Consider the following 20,483-nt stretch of genomic DNA (forward strand, 5'->3'; position numbering starts at 1 on the left):
TCTCCAGCATCTGCAGTCCTCACTTTCTCCTTCCCATTCCTGTGGATGTGTCACTTTTGATATAAATTAATTGATATTTCCTATTTCAGGCACTCCCTCAGCACAGGATACAGCACGATGGCACAGTGGCACACTGCTGCCTTACAGCACCAGAGACCTGGGTTCAGTTCCTGCCTCTGGCAACAGGGAGCTTCACATTCTCCCTGTGTCTGTGTGGGTTTCTTCTAGGTGCTCTGGTTTTCTCCCACAGTCCAAAGATGTGCAGGTTAGGTGAATTGGCCATGCTAAATTGCCTGTAGTGTTAGGTGAAGGGGTAAATGTAAGGGAATGGGTCTAGGTGGGTTGCTCTTCAGAGGGTCAGTGTGGACTTTTTTGGGCCGAAGGGCCTGTTTCCACACTGTAAGCAATCAAATCTAATCTACCTTGATGCCACTGTCATTGTCTGAACAATTGGTTAAAACTTGGCTCTTAAGTAGTCTTGCATGAGAGGAAAGAATTGCAATATTTTGCTCCCCCATTGACCCTTCCTTTAGCGGTTCCTTTTTCTTTCATGGAATGTGGCATTGCTGACAAGGTCAACGTTTGTTCCCATTCCCAATTGCCTTTAACTGAGTGAAGTCAATTAAAAGTCAACCACATGACTGTGAGTCTGGAGCCACGTGTAGGCTAGACTGGATAAGGATGGCAAATTCCCTTCTCTGATGATTTTTTTTGCATCAATCCGTAAAACTAGCAATCTGGGCCTCTGGATTACTGGTCCTTTGTCTTGAACACTTCACCATTGTCTTCATATCATGGCATAATTAACATGATGGGGTAACACTAATGGACTTCATTTGACTCTGGGTTTCCTTAAGTAACATGTGTCCTGGATCCTGTGAAATTCCTGTGGGATGGGGACAGCTCTGCAATGCATGGGTGGGGATCTGGCTGCTGCTAGTTCCAGGAACAGCTGCCAGGACAGAGAACTTACAGTGACATCTTAAATATTTATCAGTGGTGTGGATAACAATTTCCATGCCTGCATCTACTGAATTATTTATATCAAATTATTCTAGGTTTTATTTATTTTTTAATTAGCCTCTACTATGTTGAAAAAAGGGAAGGTCCTTTCTTTCCCTATCTTCAGTCCTTTGATGTAAGGCCTTGTTTTGGGCACAAAATAGGATCTTTAAGATTATGCCAGTATGCACATAATTTAATTGTGAATAACTCTCCTCCTGATTCACCAAAGCCTATTCACCATCTACAAGGCACATTTCAAGTGTAAGTTAGATGTGCGATTGAATACTCCCCACTTCTCCGGATGTGTGCAGCTCCAACAACACTCAGGAAACTTGATACCATTTAGGACAAAGCAGTCCACTTGATTGGCACCACATCCACAGACATTTAATCCCTCCAGCATCAATGTACAATAGCAGTGTGTACTGCCTACAAAATGCACAGTAGACATTCACCAAGGCTCCTTAGGCAGCACCTTGCAAACCCAAAATCACTATTAATTGGAAGGATGAGGACAGGCAGCAGATACATAACAATACCACCACCTGCTGTTTCCCTCCAAATCACTCAGCATCTAGACTTGAAATTGCATCGCCAATCCTTCAGTATTGCTGGAACAAATTCCTGTAACACACTTCCTAATGACATTGTGGATCTAACTATAGCATATAGACTACAATGATTCAAGAAGGAAGCTCACTACACCTTGTCAAGGGCAAAAGGGGATGGGCAATAAATTAAAAATAATTGAAATATAACCAATGATTGTACATGCTTGGGACAGATAATTTGCAGAATGTGATTAATTGGAACGTGATCTTTACCATAATTTCCCTATCTCTATCTCCTACGTTTTCTCTATCTCTGCACCTCTCTCTATTCTGTCTATCTCTTTTGACCCTTTTCCCTTCTCTGTTTCTATTTATGTTTCTCTTGTCCTCTCCCTCTTTCTCTACACCTCCTACCCTCAGCCTCTTCATCTCTCATGCCCACTCCCCTCTCCTTTTCAGTGCCTAGCTAATCACAAAGGATTGTAAGGCCTAGAGGAGGTTAGCAATAGGGAAGTGCCTTTAAGAACTCTGGAAGCAAGGATGATATGCATTTCTGGACCAGTGTAGGTCAGTAAGGATAGTGAGGAGGCCAAAGACAAAAAGGACTTCCTGCAAGTGAGGATATTGGCAGTAGAGTTTTGAATGAATTGTTGACTAAAGAGATACTAAATGGGAGGCCAACCTAGAGTACATTAGAATAGTTGAATCTCAGAGGAAGAAAGGTATTAATGAGAATTTCAATAATGGATCAATGGAGGTTGTAGTAGAAGTCAAGATATGTGGCACTAGGGAAGGACAGGATTTGGAATTGCAAACACAGCTGATGGTGATATAGAAACCAAGTTGGAAATAGTTAAGCTTTAGGCAGATGGGAGAAGGATAGAGTTAACTGTCAAGGATTGTAATTGTGTTAGGGATTTGTCAATATTATTGCTATTTACCATTGGAATTGCCAATATCAATTGGTGATGGAGTAATTATACTCTCCCACCAACAGAGACAGCACAACAGGAGGATGTAATTATATGGTCACAGATTTTTAAATTAAAATATGAGCAGAACAACATAAAATGAGAATATATTAAAAATATGACAATGTATGCATTAAAATGTGTGATCAGTTACATTTGTACAGGTTGATTCAGGTACTGTGTCTTCTCATCTCCATCTGATGGTTATATCTGAGCTCCTTGCTGAGATATTTGTATCATCGATAGCCATAGGTGAGGTCTTGGAAGACTGGAATTTGGCTAACATGGTATCACTATTTAGGATAGTTGGTAAGGAAAGGCCAGGGAACTATAGATATTGGAGGGAATCTTGAAGGACAGGATTTACATGTATTAGGATAAGCAAAGGCTGATTCAGGATAGTCAGCATGGCTTTGTTCATTGGAAATTGTGTCTCATGAACTTGATTTAGTTTTTTGAAGAAATAACAAAGAGGATTGATGAGGGTAGACTGGTGGACGTGATCTATATGGACTTCAGTAAGGCTTTCAACAAGGTTCCTCATGAGAGTCTGGTTAGCAAGGTTGGATCTCATGGAATACAGGGAGAACTAGCCATTTGGATACAGAACTGGCTAAAAGGTAGAAGACAGCATCTCAGGAATAGAGAATTCGACGTTTCGAGCATAAGCCCTTCATCAGGAATAAGAGAGAGAGAGCCAAGCCGGCTGAGATAAAAGGTAGGGAGGAGGGACTAGGGGGAGGGGCGTTGGAGGTGGGATAGGTGGAAGGAGGTCAAGGTGAGGGTGATAGGCCGGAGTGGGGTGGGGGCGGAGAGGTCAGGAAGAGGATTGCAGGTTAGGAGGGCGGTGCTGAGTTGAGGGAACCGACTGAGACAAGGTGGGGGGCGGGGAAATGAGGAAGCTGGAGAAATCTGAATTCATACCTTGTGGTTGGAGGGTTCCCAGGCGGAAGATGAGGCGCTCCTCCTCCAGCCGTCGTGTAGTTGTGTTCTGCCGGTGGAGGAGTCCAAGGACCTGCATGTCCTCGGTGGAGTGGGAGGGGGAGTTAAAGTGTTGAGCCACGGGGTGATTGGGTTGGTTGGTTCGGGCGGCCCAGAGGTGTTCTCTGAAGCGTTCCGCAAGTAAGCGGCCTGTCTCACCAATATAGAGGAGGCCACATCGGGTGCAGCGGATGCAATAGATGATGTGTGTGGAGGTACAGGTTCACCTGTACCTCCACACACATCATCTATTGCATCCGCTGCACCCGATGTGGCCTCCTCTATATTGGTGAGACAGGCCGCTTACTTGCGGAACGCTTCAGAGAACACCTCTGGGCCGCCCGAACCAACCAACCCAATCACCCCGTGGCTCAACACTTTAACTCCCCCTCCCACTCCACCGAGGACATGCAGGTCCTTGGACTCCTCCACCGGCAGAACACAACTACACGACGGCTGGAGGAGGAGCGCCTCATCTTCCGCCTGGGAACCCTCCAACCACAAGGTATGAATTCAGATTTCTCCAGCTTCCTCATTTCCCCTCCCCCCACCTTGTCTCAGTCGGTTCCCTCAACTCAGCACCGCCCTCCTAACCTGCAATCCTCTTCCTGACCTCTCCGCCCCCACCCCACTCCGGCCTATCACCCTCACCTTGACCTCCTTCCACCTATCCCACCTCCATCGCCCCTCCCCCTAGTCCCTCCTCCCTACCTTTTATCTCAGCCGGCTTGGCTCTCTCTCTCTTATTCCTGATGAAGGGCTTATGCTCGAAACGTCGAATTCTCTATTCCTGAGATGCTGCCTAACCTGCTGTGCTTTGACCAGCAACACATTTGCAGCTGTGATCTCCAGCATCTGCAGACCTCATTTTTTACTAAAAGGTAGAAGACGTGTGTAGAGTTTGCTTTTCAGACTGGAGGCCTGTGACCAGTGCACAAGGATCAGTGCTAGGCCCACTGCTTTTCATCATTTATATAAATGATTTGGATGGGAGAATAGGTGGTATGGTTGGTAACTTTACAGATGACACCAAAATTGGAGGTTATTGAAGAGCGAAGAGTTCCACATGATCTTGATGGGCTGAGGAGTGGCAGATGGAGTTTAATTTAGATAAATGTGAGACGCTATATTTTGGAAAGGCAAATCAGGGTAGGAAGTATATAGTTAATGGTGAGGTCCTGAGGAGTGTTGCTGAACAGAGACATTGGAGTGTGGGTGAAAGTGAGGACTGCAGATGCTGAAGATCAGAGTCGACAGTGTGGTGCTAGAAAAGCACAGCAGGTCAGGCAATATCTGAGAGCAAGAAAATTGATGTTTCAGACATAAGCCCTTCATCAGGCATGCCTGATGAAGGGCTTATGCCTGAAAAGTCGATTCTCCTGCTCCTCGGATACTGCCTGACCTGCTGTGCTTTTCCAACACCACATTCTCGACATTGGAGTGTAGGTTCATAGTTCCTTGAAAGTGGAGTTACAGGCAGATAGGATAGCAAAGAAAGCATTTAGTATGCTTTCCTTTATTGGTCAATGCATTAAGTGTAGGAGCTGGGAAGTCATTTTGCAACTGTACAGGACATTGGTATACTCACACTTTTGGAACACTGTGCAATTCTGGTCTCGCTGCTATAGGAAGGGTATTGTGAAACTTGAAAGGGTTCAGAAAAGATTTAGAAAGATGTTGTCAGGATTGGAGGGTTTGAGCTATAGGGAGAGGATGAATAGGCTGGGGCTATTTTCCCTGGAGCATCGCAGGCTGAGGGGTGACCTTATAGATGTTTATAAAATCGTGAGGGGCATAGATAAGGTAAATAAACACAGTCTTTTCCCTGGGGTGGGGGAGTTCACAACCAGAGGGAATAGATTTATGTTGAGAGGAGAAAGATTTAAAAGGCACCTAAGGGCAACCTTTTCACACAGAGGGTGGTGTATGTATGGAATGAGTTTCCAGAGGAAGTGGTACAACATTTAAAAGGCATCTGGATGGGTATATGAATAGGAAGGGTTTAGAGGGATAGGGGCCAAATGCTGGCAAATGGGACTAGATTAATTTAGGTTATATGGTCGGTATGGATGAGTTGGCCTGAGGGGTCTGTTGTTGTACTTACATCTCTGTCTCTATGATTCCATCCTCTCCATTATGTATTAGCCAGGCTAACATATCATCCGCAATGCTATAAGTTCTTATCTTCTGACACCTCACCACAAACCCGTTCCAACTCCAAATACAGTCAGTTCTTCTGTAACATGATGGTTGTATTCTTTGCAACCCCGTGTTATATGAAAATTGTGCTTTAAAAACATCGCTTAAGGTGTTAGTGCTGTAATCGCGTTACAACCAACATACATTTTAAAACTTTGCACCATAGATACAGTGTCCTCAATTCATCAATCATGTTACAGCAAATTCATGTTGACTAAATGCACATTCTATCAGGACGACACAGTGGCTCAGTGGTTAACACTGCTCCATCACAGCGCCAGGGACCTGGGTTCGATTCCAGTCTTGGGCAACTCTAAGTGGAGTTTGCACCTTCTCCCCGTGAGTTTCCTCCTACAGTCCAAAGATGTGCAGGTTAGGTGAATTGGCCATGCTAAATTGCCCATAGTGTTCACGGTTAGGTGCATTCATCAGGGGTAAATATAGGATAATAAGGTAGGGGAATGGGTCTGGTAGGGTTACTCTTCGGAGAGTCGGTGTGGACTTGTTGGGCCTTGGGCAGGAAATCTATGGTTCTATGACCTGTACACTATATCTGTTGGTTTCCATTTATTTACCCTGATGGAAGAACTCAATCCTCAGATCAGGCTGAGGTGTAAAATGTGGCCAGAAAGGGAAATACGATACAAGTCCACAGCACACTGTGAAAAACTGTCTGTTAAGCCCCACTCATTAGCTACTCTACTGTGCAGCTTTTGTGGATCTCTGAAACATCCTGCAGCTTAATGGAGCTCTGTTTATCTATGGACTTGTGTTGGTTACCAGCCATCAAGTTCCATTTGGACTTTCATTAAACTTGACAATGAATCTTTTGTTCCACTGGCCCACAGGTGGGCATCAGGGAACCTCAAGTGGTGCAGAGTTTTAAGGTAATGTTTATTTTGAGTTGCTGCTGCAACCAACAGATCTTGATGTATTGCAGTATTCGTTTCATACAGCAATTAAAGTCAGACCAATCCAAACTCCCCTTTATGCTTAAGACTGGACAAACCAGCAAAAATAAGAAATAAAAACACAAAAGAAAGTCTTGCTTTTTAGAAAGTCCCATAGCTCCTCACAACCAATGAGATTTATTCTTTGAAGTGTGGTCACTGAGTTGCCAGAGCTGGGGAGAGTGTTTTTGACCCTTAGCTAGTGAGCAGTTTATACAGCTTGGTATTAATAATGCCAGTATTTCTCAATAGTGAGTGAGAGTTTTTGTGTTTTTTATTTGATTTGCAGATGATTGCCAGAGGAAAGAATGCTTCAGAACTCTTTCCTGCAGTGGTGAAGAATGTTGCCTGCAAAAACATTGAGGTAAGTAAAATTTCTCACCCCGTTATGAGTGTGAAAGGATTTAGAGAATGAGCTTCCTAAAATCACCAGAGTGAACTACAGTAGCAGAGTATTTTTCTCTTTTTTTATGGAATGTGGGTGGCACTGGGAAGACTAGTATTTGTTGCCCATTCCTCATTGCTCTTGAACTGAGTAGGAGTCATCTTTTTATTTCCTCTTTTTATATCATCTATCCTTTACTGCTGCTGGATCAAAATCTCAGAACTCCCTCCCTAACGACATTTTGTATCGACACTACATGGACTACAGCAGATCAAGAAAGCTCCTCACCACCTTCTCCAGGGCAATTAGAGATGGTCAATAGCAATGTCCACATCCCATGAACAGAAACAAAATTACTGCGCTCACTCCATTTGTTTAAATTATTCAGCTCTTTCTTCCCCAGGTACAGTCTCACCAAGGCTTTTTTCAAAAGTTGCAACAAAACTTCTCTACTTCTGTTTTTAAAACATGTTGCAAGAAAAGCCAATAGACCATTTGTTTTCCTAATTGCTTGCCAACATGCATGTAAACCTTCAATGACTCTTGATGAAGACATCAGTCTCTTTAAACAAAAACATTTCCCAATCTCTCACAATTTCAGAAATACTCGGAATTTTTGTTTCTTTTACCAAAGTGTATAACTTCATATTTTCTCCACATTGTACTCCGTATGCTAAATCTTTTCCGATGCTATCAGTCTCTTGTTGAAGCACTTTTTTATTCTTCTCACAACTCACCTTCCTATCCTTGCTTTTGCGTCAATGGTAAACATGGCAAATATTATGTTTGTTCACTACATCAAATCGTTGATGTAGATTATGAATCGCTTGGGCCAAAGCACTAATCCGTCTCATTGACCATTTGCAGTAGGCAGCATACCAATCATACTCAACCAGCCCTTAATTACAAGGCTCAGAACAGTGTATCCATCAATAGATGTGACCCTGCTATTGGACATCATTTAGTAAATATTTTGGACTGTGCTAAAAATTACACCAGAAACCAATCAGGAACACATATTCCATGAGGTCCAGCTGGCTGACCTTGTTACAAACACTACAGTTACCCCCTCAAAAACCCCCTGAAAGGCTTGTCAGATGTGATTTCCTATTTCTAAATCCATGATGACTCTGTTCAACCTCATAATTATTTTCTAAGTTATCAGTTCTTGCATTTCCTTTCATAGATTCCAGCGTTTTCCTCTCTACCACCAGGGAAACTTTTTCTAGGCCTTGACAGGGTAGTTGCAGGAAAGATGTTTCCCTGTCTAGGAATGGGTCTGGAACTAGGGGGCACAGTCTCAGAATAAAGGGCAGGACAAAGACTGAAATGAGAAATTTATCGATTCAGACGGTTGGGAATATTTAAAGTCTCAGTCATTCAGTCGTTCAGTTCAGAGATCAGTAGGTTTCCAGATGCTAAAGATATGAAGGAATATGGTGGGAACATGCGTAAAGGTAACAATTCAGCCATGATCTGGTTGAATCGGCTTAAGGAGCCAAGTGGTTTCATAGAATCATAGAATCCCTTCAGTGTGGAAACAGGCCCTTCAGCCCAACAAGTCCACACTGACCCTCTGAAGAGTAACCCACCCAGACCCATTCCTCCTACCCTTTATTTACCCCTGACTAATGCACCTAACCTACATATCACTGCACACTATGGGCAATTTAGCGTGGCCATTTCATCCAACCTGCACATCTTTGGATTGTGGGAGGAAACGGGAGGAAACCCACACAGATACGGGGAGAATGCAAACTCCACACAGACAGTTGCCTGAGGCTGGAATTGAACCTGAATCCCTGGCGCAGTGAGGCAGCAGTGCTAACTACTGAGCCGCCATGCTCTACTACTACTTTATAACTACTCCTATTTCCTATGTTCTCGCTATGCTATTTCAGAGCAAATTTAAAAGTTAGCCATAGCCCAGTGGACTGGAGTCAAATGCAGACCAGACCAAATAAGAACAGCAGATTTCCTTCCTAGAAGTGGTATTAGTGAAGAACATTCCTTTTTACTAATTCAGGGAATATGGGCTTTGCTGGCTGGGTCAGCATATATTGTACATTCCTAGTATCCTTGTGAAGATAGTGGTAACCTGCCTTTTTAAACTGCTGCAGCCCATTTATGTAATTAGATTCTCTACAGTATGGAAACAGGCCATTTGGCCCAACAAGTCCACACCGACCCTCCAATGGGTAACCCACTCAGACCCATTCCCTACCCTATATTTATCCCTGACTAATGCACCTAACGCTATGGGCAATTTAGAATGGCCAATTCACCTAACTTGCACATTTTTGGAATGTGAGAGGAAACCGAATCACGGGGAGAATATGCAGACTCACACAGACAGTTGCCCGAGGCGGGAATCAAACCTGGGTGCCTGGTGCTAACCACTGAGCCACTGTGCTGCCCAAAATGACATCCAAAGTGCTGTTAGGGAGCGAATTCCAACAACCTGAAGACACAGCAATATATGTCCAAGTCAGGAAGAGGAAGGTAAAAATATTTAATAGGAGAGCTCTTGGAAAACAGTGACAGGATTAAACAGTCAGAGTGGATTTACAAAAGGGAAAACTTGCTTGACAAACCCAATGGAATTTTTTTGAAGCTATAATTATTTGATGAGGGATGACAGGTGGGTGTGTTTTATTTGGACTTACAGAAGGCTTTTGATAAGATTCCACATAAAAGACTAGGATATAAAATTAAAGTGCATGAGATCAGGATTAGTGTACTGACATGGATAGAAAATTGGTTGGCTGATGTGAAACAAAGTGTAGGAATAAAAGAGCCTTTTTCTGAATAGCAGGCAGTGACTAATGAGGTATCAAAAGATGAGTTTAACCCCAGTTATTCACAATATATATGAATGTTTTAAATGAGGGAACCAAATGGAAGATCTCCAAGTCTGAAAATGACACAAAGTTGAGTTGAAGGGTGAGCTGCGCGAACAATACAGAACTGCTTCAGTGTGACTTACACAAGTTGAGTGAGTGGGTAAATGCATGGTAGATGATGTATAATGTGGATAAATGTGAGGTTTTCCACTTTGGTAGCAAAAACAGGAAGGTGAATTAAAGCAAGCATGCAGCTACAGCAGGCAGTGAAGAAAGCTAATAGCATGGTGGCCTTCATAACAAGAGGAATTGAGTATAGAAGCAAAGAGGTCCTTCTGCAGCTGGACAGGACCCTGGTGAGACTGCACCTGGAGTATTGTGTGCAGTTTTGGTCTCCAAATTTGAGGAAAGACATTCTGGCTATTGAGGGAGTGCAGCGTAGGTTCACAAGGTCAATTCCCGTCATGGTGGGACTATCTTACGCTGAAAGATTGGAGCGACTGGGCTTGTATACGCTTGAGTTTAGAAGGCCGAGAGAATATCTGATTGAGACATATAAGATTATTAAAGGATTGGACACTCTGGAGGCAGGAAGCATGTTTCCGCTGATGGGCGAGTCCAGAACCAGAGGATGCAGTTTAAAAATAAGGGGTAGGCCACTTAGAACAGAGTTGAGGAGAAACTTCTTCACCCAGAGAGTGGTGGGTGTATGGAATGCTCTACCCAGAGGGCTGTGGAGACCAAGTTTCTGCATACTTTCAAGCAAGAGTTGGATAGAGCTCTTAAGGATAATGGAATCAAGGGTTGTGGGGATAAGGCAGGAACTGATACTGATTGAGAATGATCAGCCATGATCATAATGAATGGTAGTGCTGGCTCGAAGGGCAGAATGGCCTCCTCCTCCACCTATTGTCTATTGTGATTATTACCTGAATGTGATAGATTGAGAAAGAGTGTGGTGCTGGAATGGATGTCCTTGTACACCAATGCTGAAAGTAGGCATGCAGGAGCAATTGGCAATGAAAAATGCAAACCGTATGTTGGCCTTCAGAGTTTGTATCTGTCTAGTTTTGGTCACCTTACCTGAGAAAGGAAGTTCTGGCAATGGAGAAAGTGCAACAAAGGTTTACCAGACTGATTCATGGGATAGCAGGACTGATGTATGAAGAGAGATTGATTGGTTAGGACGATATCCTCTGGAGTTTGGAAGAATGGGAGCATTTTCACAGAAACTTAGAAAATTTGAACAGGACTAGACAGCGTAAATGCAGAAAGGATGTTTCCAACGACCAGAACTAGGGGTCACAGTTTAGGAATACGGAGGAAGCCATTTAGGACTGAAATGAGGAGAAATGTCTTCACCCTGACAGTGGTCAGCCTGTAGGATTCTTCCTATAAAAGTGGTTGAAGCCAAACTTTGAAAATCTTGTTCTTAGATATTGTTAGATATTGTTCTTAGATCAGAAGGAATCATAGAGTATGGGGAGAAAGCTAGAGCAGGTCACTTGATTTGGATGACTTTCCTTAGTTCGTTGAATTTATAGTCAATATTAACTCTGAAGATTGACAGCCAACCAGGTGCTTTACCAGGAATAAAACTGGGTGCAGGGTTGAATTTAAAACCTGTTGGATTTTGTATTTTTCGGTTGTGATTTGAAAACCTTTTGCGATTTCATGGTCAATTCTTTCTCTTCCACCTTAACCCCCACCCCCACACCGGCCTTTGCAGGTGAAGAAGTTGGTTTATGTTTATCTGGTTCGATATGCAGAGGAGCAGCAGGATCTGGCTTTACTTTCCATCAGCACCTTCCAGAGAGGATTAAAGGTCATTATTGTCAATCTTACAGTGACTCGTTATTGAATGTTACAGAGAAACTATCTCCTTTTCCTGTTGTAGCTGTTTGAAGTTATTTATATTTATTTGCTCAATGCAATAATGGTCCAGGTAAGAGTTATTAGCACAACAGAGCATAGTCACTCTGGAGGAGGATATTGACTCTGGAGTAATCATTGGGTTGTCAATATATTACATGGTTTACAGGCAAAGTGGCTTGAACCAATTATCTTCCTTGCCAATGGGGAAATCATATATGTCTCTTTTTGCTTTTTCTGTAGCTTGAAAAAGAAGCTTTCCTGTTTCAGACGGCCTGTATTTCACTGTAAAGGTGATAGCCGTATTATATTATTGTTAGACTATTAATCCAGAGACTCAGCAAATGTCTGGGGACCTGGGTTCAAATCATGCCATGGAAGATAGTGGTATTTGATTTCAATGAAAATATAGAATTAAGAGTCTAATGACGATCATGAATCCATTGTCAATTATTGGAAAAACCCATCTGGTTCACTAATGTTCTTTCGGGAAGGATTTTGTCATTCTCACCTACATGTGATTCCAGACCAACAACAATGTGGTTAATTCTTAATGGGCAGTTAGGGATGGGTAATAAATGTTGGCCTAGCTCACATCCCATGAATCAATACAAAAAAGTTAAAATGTTAGAATCAGTCTCTAAAATAGAAGAAATGCGGAATTTGAAAGAGGAGTTATGTAAATCTCTGACTATGTCAGGAGTAATTACTTTTCCACTTTGGCACTGAACAGCTTTCTGTACTCAACATTGAGTTCAACAACTTTAGAGCACAAATTTTGTCTTCCATTTTGATTACCACCCTTCCCCCATATTCCCATTGCTTGATTACATAATTCTGTTCTCAGTACCTATTTTCTGTTATTAACACCTACTTTTCATCCAAATGTCTTCTCTGTTACAATTAGCACTCTCTTTGCCTTTTGCTGTCAGATAACTTTACCATCTGTTCCATTTGCTCCACCTACCCCTTTTGTGAAGCAAAGAATTCATAACTTTTCAGCCCTCTTCAGTTTCAAAGAAGGGTCACTTCGGACCCAAGTGTTAATTCTGTCCCTTCCTCCACAAATACTGCCAGACTTGCTGACCATTTTCAGTAGTTACTATTTTTATTTCACAAGTGATTTCTGGGCACCTCACCTCCAGAATGATTTAAGGGTTTTGGAGCAACTGTACCACAGACTCACTAGAACCATATTAGGAAATAAATTCTGGGCCAGGTTGCTTGGACTTGGCTTGTGTTCCTTTGAATATCGCAGATAAGAGGTGATCTAATTGGGATGTTCAATTTGATTGAAGGGAATTGGTGGAGTAGATAGTGGTCATTGTATATTGTTGAAAATGTGTTGCTGGTTAAAGCACAGCAGGTTAGGCAGCATCCAAGGAACATTGTATATTGTAACTCACTCAGGGATTGAGTTGATGTGGCAAAGAGCACGAATACATATATGTTGCATCCAGAGCTATGGATGGTTATGTTAGAGGCTTCAACTTTCACATGGCTATTAGAAATATTTCATGTTCTTACCATCTGCCAGTGGTATGTGTTAGAAGGATTTTCATTTGATAGCCAATCCATTCTGAAGAAGAATGTTTGTTGTCTTTCATTTTCTACAAAGGCTGCCAGACTTGCTGTGTTTCTCTGACTATTTCTGCTTTTATTGTTTACAATCAACCTATATGGTCATATTGTGAACATCCCTTTCTTGAGAATTAAGTCCTTCAGTGGGATTTGAAGAAACAGTTGACAGATAGAAACTGTTTCCTCTGTTTGGTGTGAATGGGGAGACAAGGTGTGTAACTTTAAAACTGCAGCTCGACTGTCTGCAGATGATTAGCTAGATGGATTAGCCATGGGAAATGTGAGGTTAGAGAGATAGGGTAGGAGTTGGGTCTGGTGACATTTGCTTCCTTCTTTTTCTTGACCAAACCCTCAATTTCTCTAATCCTCCAGCATTCTCTACACCTACCAGCCTTGCCCTTTACCTGAACAGGAGCATGCAGTCTTTGCACTCTCGTTATCTTATTTTTCAAGGCTTCCCATTTTCTTGCCTTGCCTTTACTTGCGAATATCTGCCACTGCCTCCCAATTAACTTTTGAAAGTTCTTGCCTAATACCATCAAAATTGGTCTTCCTCCAATTTAGAAATACCACTTTTAGGTCTGGTCTATCCTTTGCCATCACTATTTTAAAACTAGCAGAATTATTGCCACTGACACATCAGTCACCTACCTTGACTTATTTCCCAAGAGTGGGTCCAAGGTTTGCAGGTACATCCACATACAGAATCAAAAAATTTTCTTGTACACGCTTAACAAAAATCCTCCCCATCTAAACCCTGAACTCTATGGCAGTCGCAGTCTCTGTTTGGAAAGTTAAAATCCCCTACCATAACCACCATAATATTCTTACAGGTAATTGAGATCTTCTTTCACATTTGTTTCTCAGTTTCCTGCTGACCGATGAGGTGGGGGGAGAGTCAATAGTACTTTCCCAACAAGGTGATCATCTCTTCCTTATTTCTCAGAAATGCCATCTTTCAACAGGAACAACAGTTCATACTCAATGAGAAATGGGTGCTGATTGGTTAGCAGTTCAACTCTGCATGGTTATAGCCTTGTCCTGAAAAATGTGCCAAGACCAATTGTACTTATCTCGTTTGTTTAATTTAAAAACGGCACAATATCCATGGATGTACCTTTTGACTGCAGAGAACAGATTCCTGCATATGAGAATGTGTAGCTTCTAGCATGCATTAGTGAGCCACATTGTGAAATGGACTGATAATCTTGAATTGGTGGTAAGTGTAATTCTTAATACTCTGGATTGTTTTTCCTACTTCTAGGACCCAAACCAGCTGATTCGGGCCAGTGCCCTCCGTGTCCTGTCCAGCATCCGTGTCACAATTATCGTCCCCATTATGATGCTGGCAATAAAAGAGGCTGCATCTGACATGTCACCTTATGTCAGGAAGACAGCTGCCCATGCCATTCCAAAACTCTACAGGTAAAACTTTCATATGATCCCTTGCATTGCCAGACAGTGGGAATTCTTGGAAATTTTGTTGTGTCTTTTAATAATAGACATGAAAACATGTGAAATATCTTAAATATTAGGGTTCTTGCAGACGCACTAGCAACTAAGAGTAACTATGTTTTGGAGGAATGCCTTTTGTGTTGTATAATTTCTATGGTTCTGTGGAATGGGTGCCAATATAATTGCAAGAAAATGAGGACTGCAGATGCTGGAGATCAGAGTCGAAGAGTGTGGTGCTGGAAGAGCACAGCCGGTCAGACAGCATCCGAAGAGCAGAAGAGTCAATGTTTCGAGCATAAGCTCTTCATTTTGCTCAAAACATCTACTCTCCTGGTCTTCAGATGCTGCATAACTGGCTGTGCTTTCTCAGCACCATACTCTTCAACCCATTATAACTGCACTAACTGAAGACTACACCGAATGTTCAAAAACTTAAATTTCACCAAGAAGAAAATAACTTGCATGACAACATATAGTCCAATTAAGAGTTATTAACACAACAGAGTGTAGTCACTCTGGAGAAGGATATTGACTCTCGAGTAATCATTGCATTGTCAATGTATTACATGGTTTTCAGGTAAAGTGGCTTGAACCAATTATCTCCCTCGCCTATGGGGAAATTGCATACATCTCACTTTGTCTTTATCAGTAGCCTGAAAAAAAAAACCTTCCTGTTTCAGCTTGCCCTGAATTTCACTGAGGAGGTAATGGCCTTGTGATATTTTTGCTGGACTTTTAATCCAGGACCTGGGTTCAAATCCTGCCATAAAACATGGTGGAATTTGAATTTAATAAAAATCTGGAATTAAGAGTCTCTGAATTTTCTGTTAATATTCAAAGACTTACGTTTCACCAAGAAGAACATAATTTACATGGCCACATTGTGGGGGTCTTTTGTGACCTGGGGATTTTCCAAAGTGCTTTATTGCCAACAAAATACTTTTGAAGTATTAACTCAATCTTAATGCAGGAAGCAGAATAAATCAATTTATGTACAACAAGCTCCTCCAGACAGCGATGGGATAAATGATTTAGAAAGGACCATGTTGAAGAATTCCATAGCGTAATGTATAATAAGGCTCACATGATATATTCCTGCAATAGTTACTAGGTGCTTTCATGCATAATTAACAAAATCAATAATCATTTTTTAGAATGTTAAAAATCACACAACACCAGGTTATAGTCCAACAGGTTTAATTGGAAGCACTAGCTTTCGGAGCGCCGCTCCAAACCTGATGAAGGGCTTATGCCCGAAACGTCGAATCTCCTGTTCCTTGGATGCTGCTTGACCTGCTGCGCTTTTCCAGCAACACATTTTCAGATTTGTTAACACCTGTCAATGATACAGGACCTTTCGTTCCCATTGGTGAAGCTTGTTTGTTTTACTTAGGTAGTTCAGTGTTTTTTTGCCTTATTCTTTCATGGAATGTGGACAATAAAGGAAAGGCCAGCACTATTATTCATTGCCAATTTCCCTTGAATTGAATTGTTAGGCCATTTCAGAGGGGAGTGGAGAGTCGATTACTTTGCTGTGGGTCTGGAGTCATGTGTTGGCCAGACTTAGTAAAGAAAGCAGATTTCATTCCTCAAATGCCATTAGTGAAACAAATCAATTTTTATGACTTGTTGATAATTTCATGGTCATTATTATTGAGACTAGCTTTTTAATTCCAGATTTATTAATTTAATTTAAATTCCACGAGCTATTGTGGTAGTGTTTGAATCTGTGTCCCCAGAGCATTTGCCTGGGCTTCTGCATTTCTGGCAATGTGACTTTGCCATTATGCCACCATCTCCACTTCATTCTTTTTTTTTTAACTGCTCCCTCACTGCCATATTTTGCTAGTCTAGACCATAGGTGAGTTGTGTCTATCTGCTAATTTCATCAGGAACTCCCTGGGAACTTGAACTGTCAGGGCTGCTTGCAAAGACATATTAGCTTGACCTTTCCATTTAAATGGACCTTCAGTGGAGCAGGGAAAGTGGCCACAGGGTAATCATTGCTCAATACTGAATTGATCCTGACTTCGTGCTCCCCTCTATTTCGTTACAGTTTGGACCAAGATCAGAAAGACCAGTTAATCGAGGTGATTGAGAAGCTGCTGGCTGACAAAACCACGGTAAGGAAGCAATGCTGAGAAGTTCAGATCCTCATGGTAGGCCAGGAATCTGGTTGTGCCTGGCTATTTATAACCGAACTTAACATCTGTCTTTCCAACAGAACATAAAAGTTTCATAGTCTTCTGGAACATTCACTCAATTGACATATGGAGTTAATTTCTGTGTAACGTTCTGTGTCCTTGAATTCAATTTAATAATAAGTTGCTTAAGGAAGGATGTTGGACACAGTTCAAAGAAAGTTCACTTTGTTGATTCCTGGAATGGAAGTATTTTGTCTTATGAGAAAAAATTTAGCAATTTGGAACTGTGCACACTGGAGTTGAGAAGAATGAGAGGTGATCCTATTGGAAAGCATAAAATTTGGATTGGATATAACAGGTTAGATGCTAAGAGTATGTTTCTCTCTCTTGAGGGGGGATGTAAAATGCGGGGAGGGAGGACACAATTCTAGAATAAGGCGTCGTGTATTTCGATAAATAGGAATTTCTTCTCTCAAAGGACCATAGCTTTTGGAAATTCTCCTACTGAGCCATGGAGGCTGAGTCTTTGAAAATATTCAAGGCTGAGTTCGACAGTTTTCAATCAAAAAGGGAGTTAAGTGTTATAGGGGCGGGCTGGAAAGTGAAGCTGAGACCGCAATCAAGTAAGCTATGATTTTATCAAATGGCAGAACAGACCTAAGAGGCCATATGGTATACTCCTGCTCCTAATTTGTGTCCTTATTTATTGAATAGCCTCTCCCACCTACTTCAGTGATCTTTCCTTACTGCTAAGCTCTATCACCCGAAGAAAGAAGAGTAATGGCTGTGCTATTAAAGTAGCAACCCAGAGAACTTGAGCCCAGTTGTCATGCAAGCTGAGAGTTTGAATTTGGTTTTAAAACAATATTCTGGAAATAATAAGCAATTGTCAGTTTTTTAAAAAGGCTGGAATTCTGTTGTTAAATGCTCCAACTGGTCCCCGATGCAATTTATGCTAAAAATGTGATGCCAGCCCAATAGCAACATGCTTGACATGGTAACTACCCTCAATATGCCATCTGCAGACCACTCATCTGAATAGATCTTCTTCAGTGAAATAGGGACGACCAATAAATGCCAGTCATCTGCAAAAAAAAACCGGATAAGTCTGATCCATTTTGATCAGAGTAATAGAAAGACAACTTTTAGATATGGGCAGAAACTTGGGAATGCTTTTGTGCAGAGGGAGCTAGGTGTCCTTGTGCATGAATGGTAGGAAACTAGTATGAAAAGGTTTGACGTATGAAAAGAGATTGAGCTGTTTCAGCCTATACTCTGGAGTTTAGAAGAATGAGAGGAAATCTGTTTGAGGTTTATAAGATGCTCAAGAGAATTCACAAAGTAAATGTGTAAAATATAGAATGAGAGGCCATAGTTTTAGGGTAAGGAATAACAGATTTAGAACTTACTTTTCTCAAATGGTGGTGAATGGACAGATCTGCTATTTAAGAGAGGGCCTGTTGAAAGTGCGCAGTCAGTAAGCTGAGACACATTCCAAGTCAGTGTCTAATTAAGGGAATTTAACATGGGAATTCAGTGTAGAGGGGAAAAGGTGCTTTTTGCTTGCCTTGTTTTGGGTCATAGTTCGTAAGATTTTTTTCAAATAGGATAAATTGAAGCCCAGGATCTGGGCCCAGCACAAAAGAGTGACTTCACAGGTAAACCGTAATGTTCATTGGTTGGTGGTAGCTACTAATTTGACTGTCTATTATAAATTACTTTCAGATTGAAGGTAAATAGAGGAAATCTATACAGATTATAAACTAAAAGATCAGTAAAAAGACTTTTTTAAAAGCAAATTAAAAACTAAATAATTAAGATAGAGAAGCCAGGGCATGTAACTGTTCATAGTTACCACATCTGTAGCAAGTGTTGGTTGCTTGAGGAACTCTGGCTCAGAGTTTATGAGCTCAAGTCTGACCTTCGGACATGGTGACACATCAGGTAGGGAGAGAGTTAACCGAGCACTGCGTTTCAGGAGGCAATCACACCCCTTAGATTAACCACTTTAAGTTTGGTCAGTGTTCAGGGACAGGAGGGTGTGACAATGCTGCTCCTTTAACAAGGTAATATTGTTCTTGGTTTGTTTTCAAAAGGGATTGTAAAAGCAGAGGTGCCAACATGGCAACCAGAGGCTACCTAAGTCGACAATCAGGGGAGGCCTTAGTTTTTTTAAAAACAGATGTACGATGAAAAGTGAATGGCCAGTTCTCCCAGTTCAGGTATTTTTCTTGTTTAGTTTTAGCAGTTAGAGACTGCTGGAGACAGAGAAGCAGCTATTGTGAAAAGAGGTTCCATGCTTCAGCAAATGATCCCTGGCTGATACTCTGCCTCTCTAACATCTCTCTTCTAAGAACCTGGGTTTGGATTTACCTTTTTTGCCAAAGGGTATGTTTATGGGGGTGTTGCAGAAAATTGGAACAGCATCCTTAAGTTGCAGTAGAGTCAGTTGGGTTTTCAGACAGGTTAAGTTACTTTATATTCTGTTCTCTTTTATTCTGGTTTCATTTTGTTTAAAACTGAGTGGTTGGACCAGCTGCATCACTATTGGAATATCCATCTGTCAAAAACAACTAAAAAAGTTATCCCTTCTTAAAACATTTTGAGTGTGTCTGGCCTTGTCCATAACTGATTGGGGGCTCTTTGCGTGATTTATTGTATATTTCCAATTAGGGATTAGAGTTGTTGAACTCAAAGGCAGTGAGTGTAGGCGTTCATGTCTTTTGTTCCAGGTGTTGAATTCGGTTGATTTAAACAGTGCTTGTAGTAGTAGTAGTAGTAGTGGCTGCTTCAGTCACTACGAGTTTTCTGGGGGTGGAAGAAGTGACTTTGGTGGCTTTACAAAAGGTGAACAAGGCAAAGCTGCTGGAATTGGCAGACAAGCTGGAATTGGAGTTACCTTCGCCTGTAAGAAAGGGAGAGATAATTACAGCGATAGCTCAACATTTAAATTTGCTGGAAATGCCCTCGGGAATCTTTGGAGACCGCTAAAATTCAATTGAAAATGAAGCAGAGTGAGTTAGAGGCAAAAGAAACAGAAAGAGAAAAAGAAATGAAACTGTTTGAACTTTGATTAAAAGCAAAGGAAATAGAAAAAGTGAGAAGAAAGGAAGAAAGAGAAAGTTTGAACTTCATAAGCTGGCACTTAGGCAGGAAGGGCAGCTCAAAAGGATGGAGATGAAGGCTGAAGGGAACCTTACTGAGGAAGAGATTGAGGATGAGCAAACCCATCATAGACAAAGGCCTGGTGGGGATCTGTTTCAAGCATTGCCTAAATTTGATGAGAAGGATGTAGTAATCTTTTTCATCTCATCAGAGAACGTGGCTAAATAAATGAAATGGCCAGTGACCATGTGGGTTTTGTTGATCCAAACAGAACTTACAGGTAGAGCTAGTGAGGTCTTTGCATTACTATCAGAGAGGTATGTAGGGCATATGAGGAGGTGAAGAAAGCCATTTTAAATGCACATGAGCTTGTGCCAGAAACCTACAGATAATGTTTCAGAAAACTAGGAAGGGACCCTGGTCAAACCTATATTGAGCTTG

At 41.7% G+C, this 20,483-nt stretch overlaps 1 protein-coding gene across 1 annotated transcript in view; it reads left to right on the forward strand.

The window, feature by feature from the left end:
* The window catches only part of LOC132834643 (AP-3 complex subunit beta-2), a 224,712-nt gene that overhangs the window by 95,508 nt on the left and 108,721 nt on the right, over positions 1-20,483 (forward strand). Inside the window, exons 3-6 of the mRNA XM_060853544.1 lie at positions 6,947-7,021; positions 11,615-11,710; positions 14,603-14,763; positions 16,850-16,916. Coding sequence (XP_060709527.1) covers positions 6,947-7,021; positions 11,615-11,710; positions 14,603-14,763; positions 16,850-16,916 — 399 coding nt within the window. The remainder of the gene's footprint in view (positions 1-6,946; positions 7,022-11,614; positions 11,711-14,602; positions 14,764-16,849; positions 16,917-20,483) is intronic.

This window comes from Hemiscyllium ocellatum, chromosome 42, assembly GCF_020745735.1.
Source record: "Hemiscyllium ocellatum isolate sHemOce1 chromosome 42, sHemOce1.pat.X.cur, whole genome shotgun sequence".
NCBI classification, from domain to species: Eukaryota; Metazoa; Chordata; class Chondrichthyes; order Orectolobiformes; family Hemiscylliidae; genus Hemiscyllium; species Hemiscyllium ocellatum.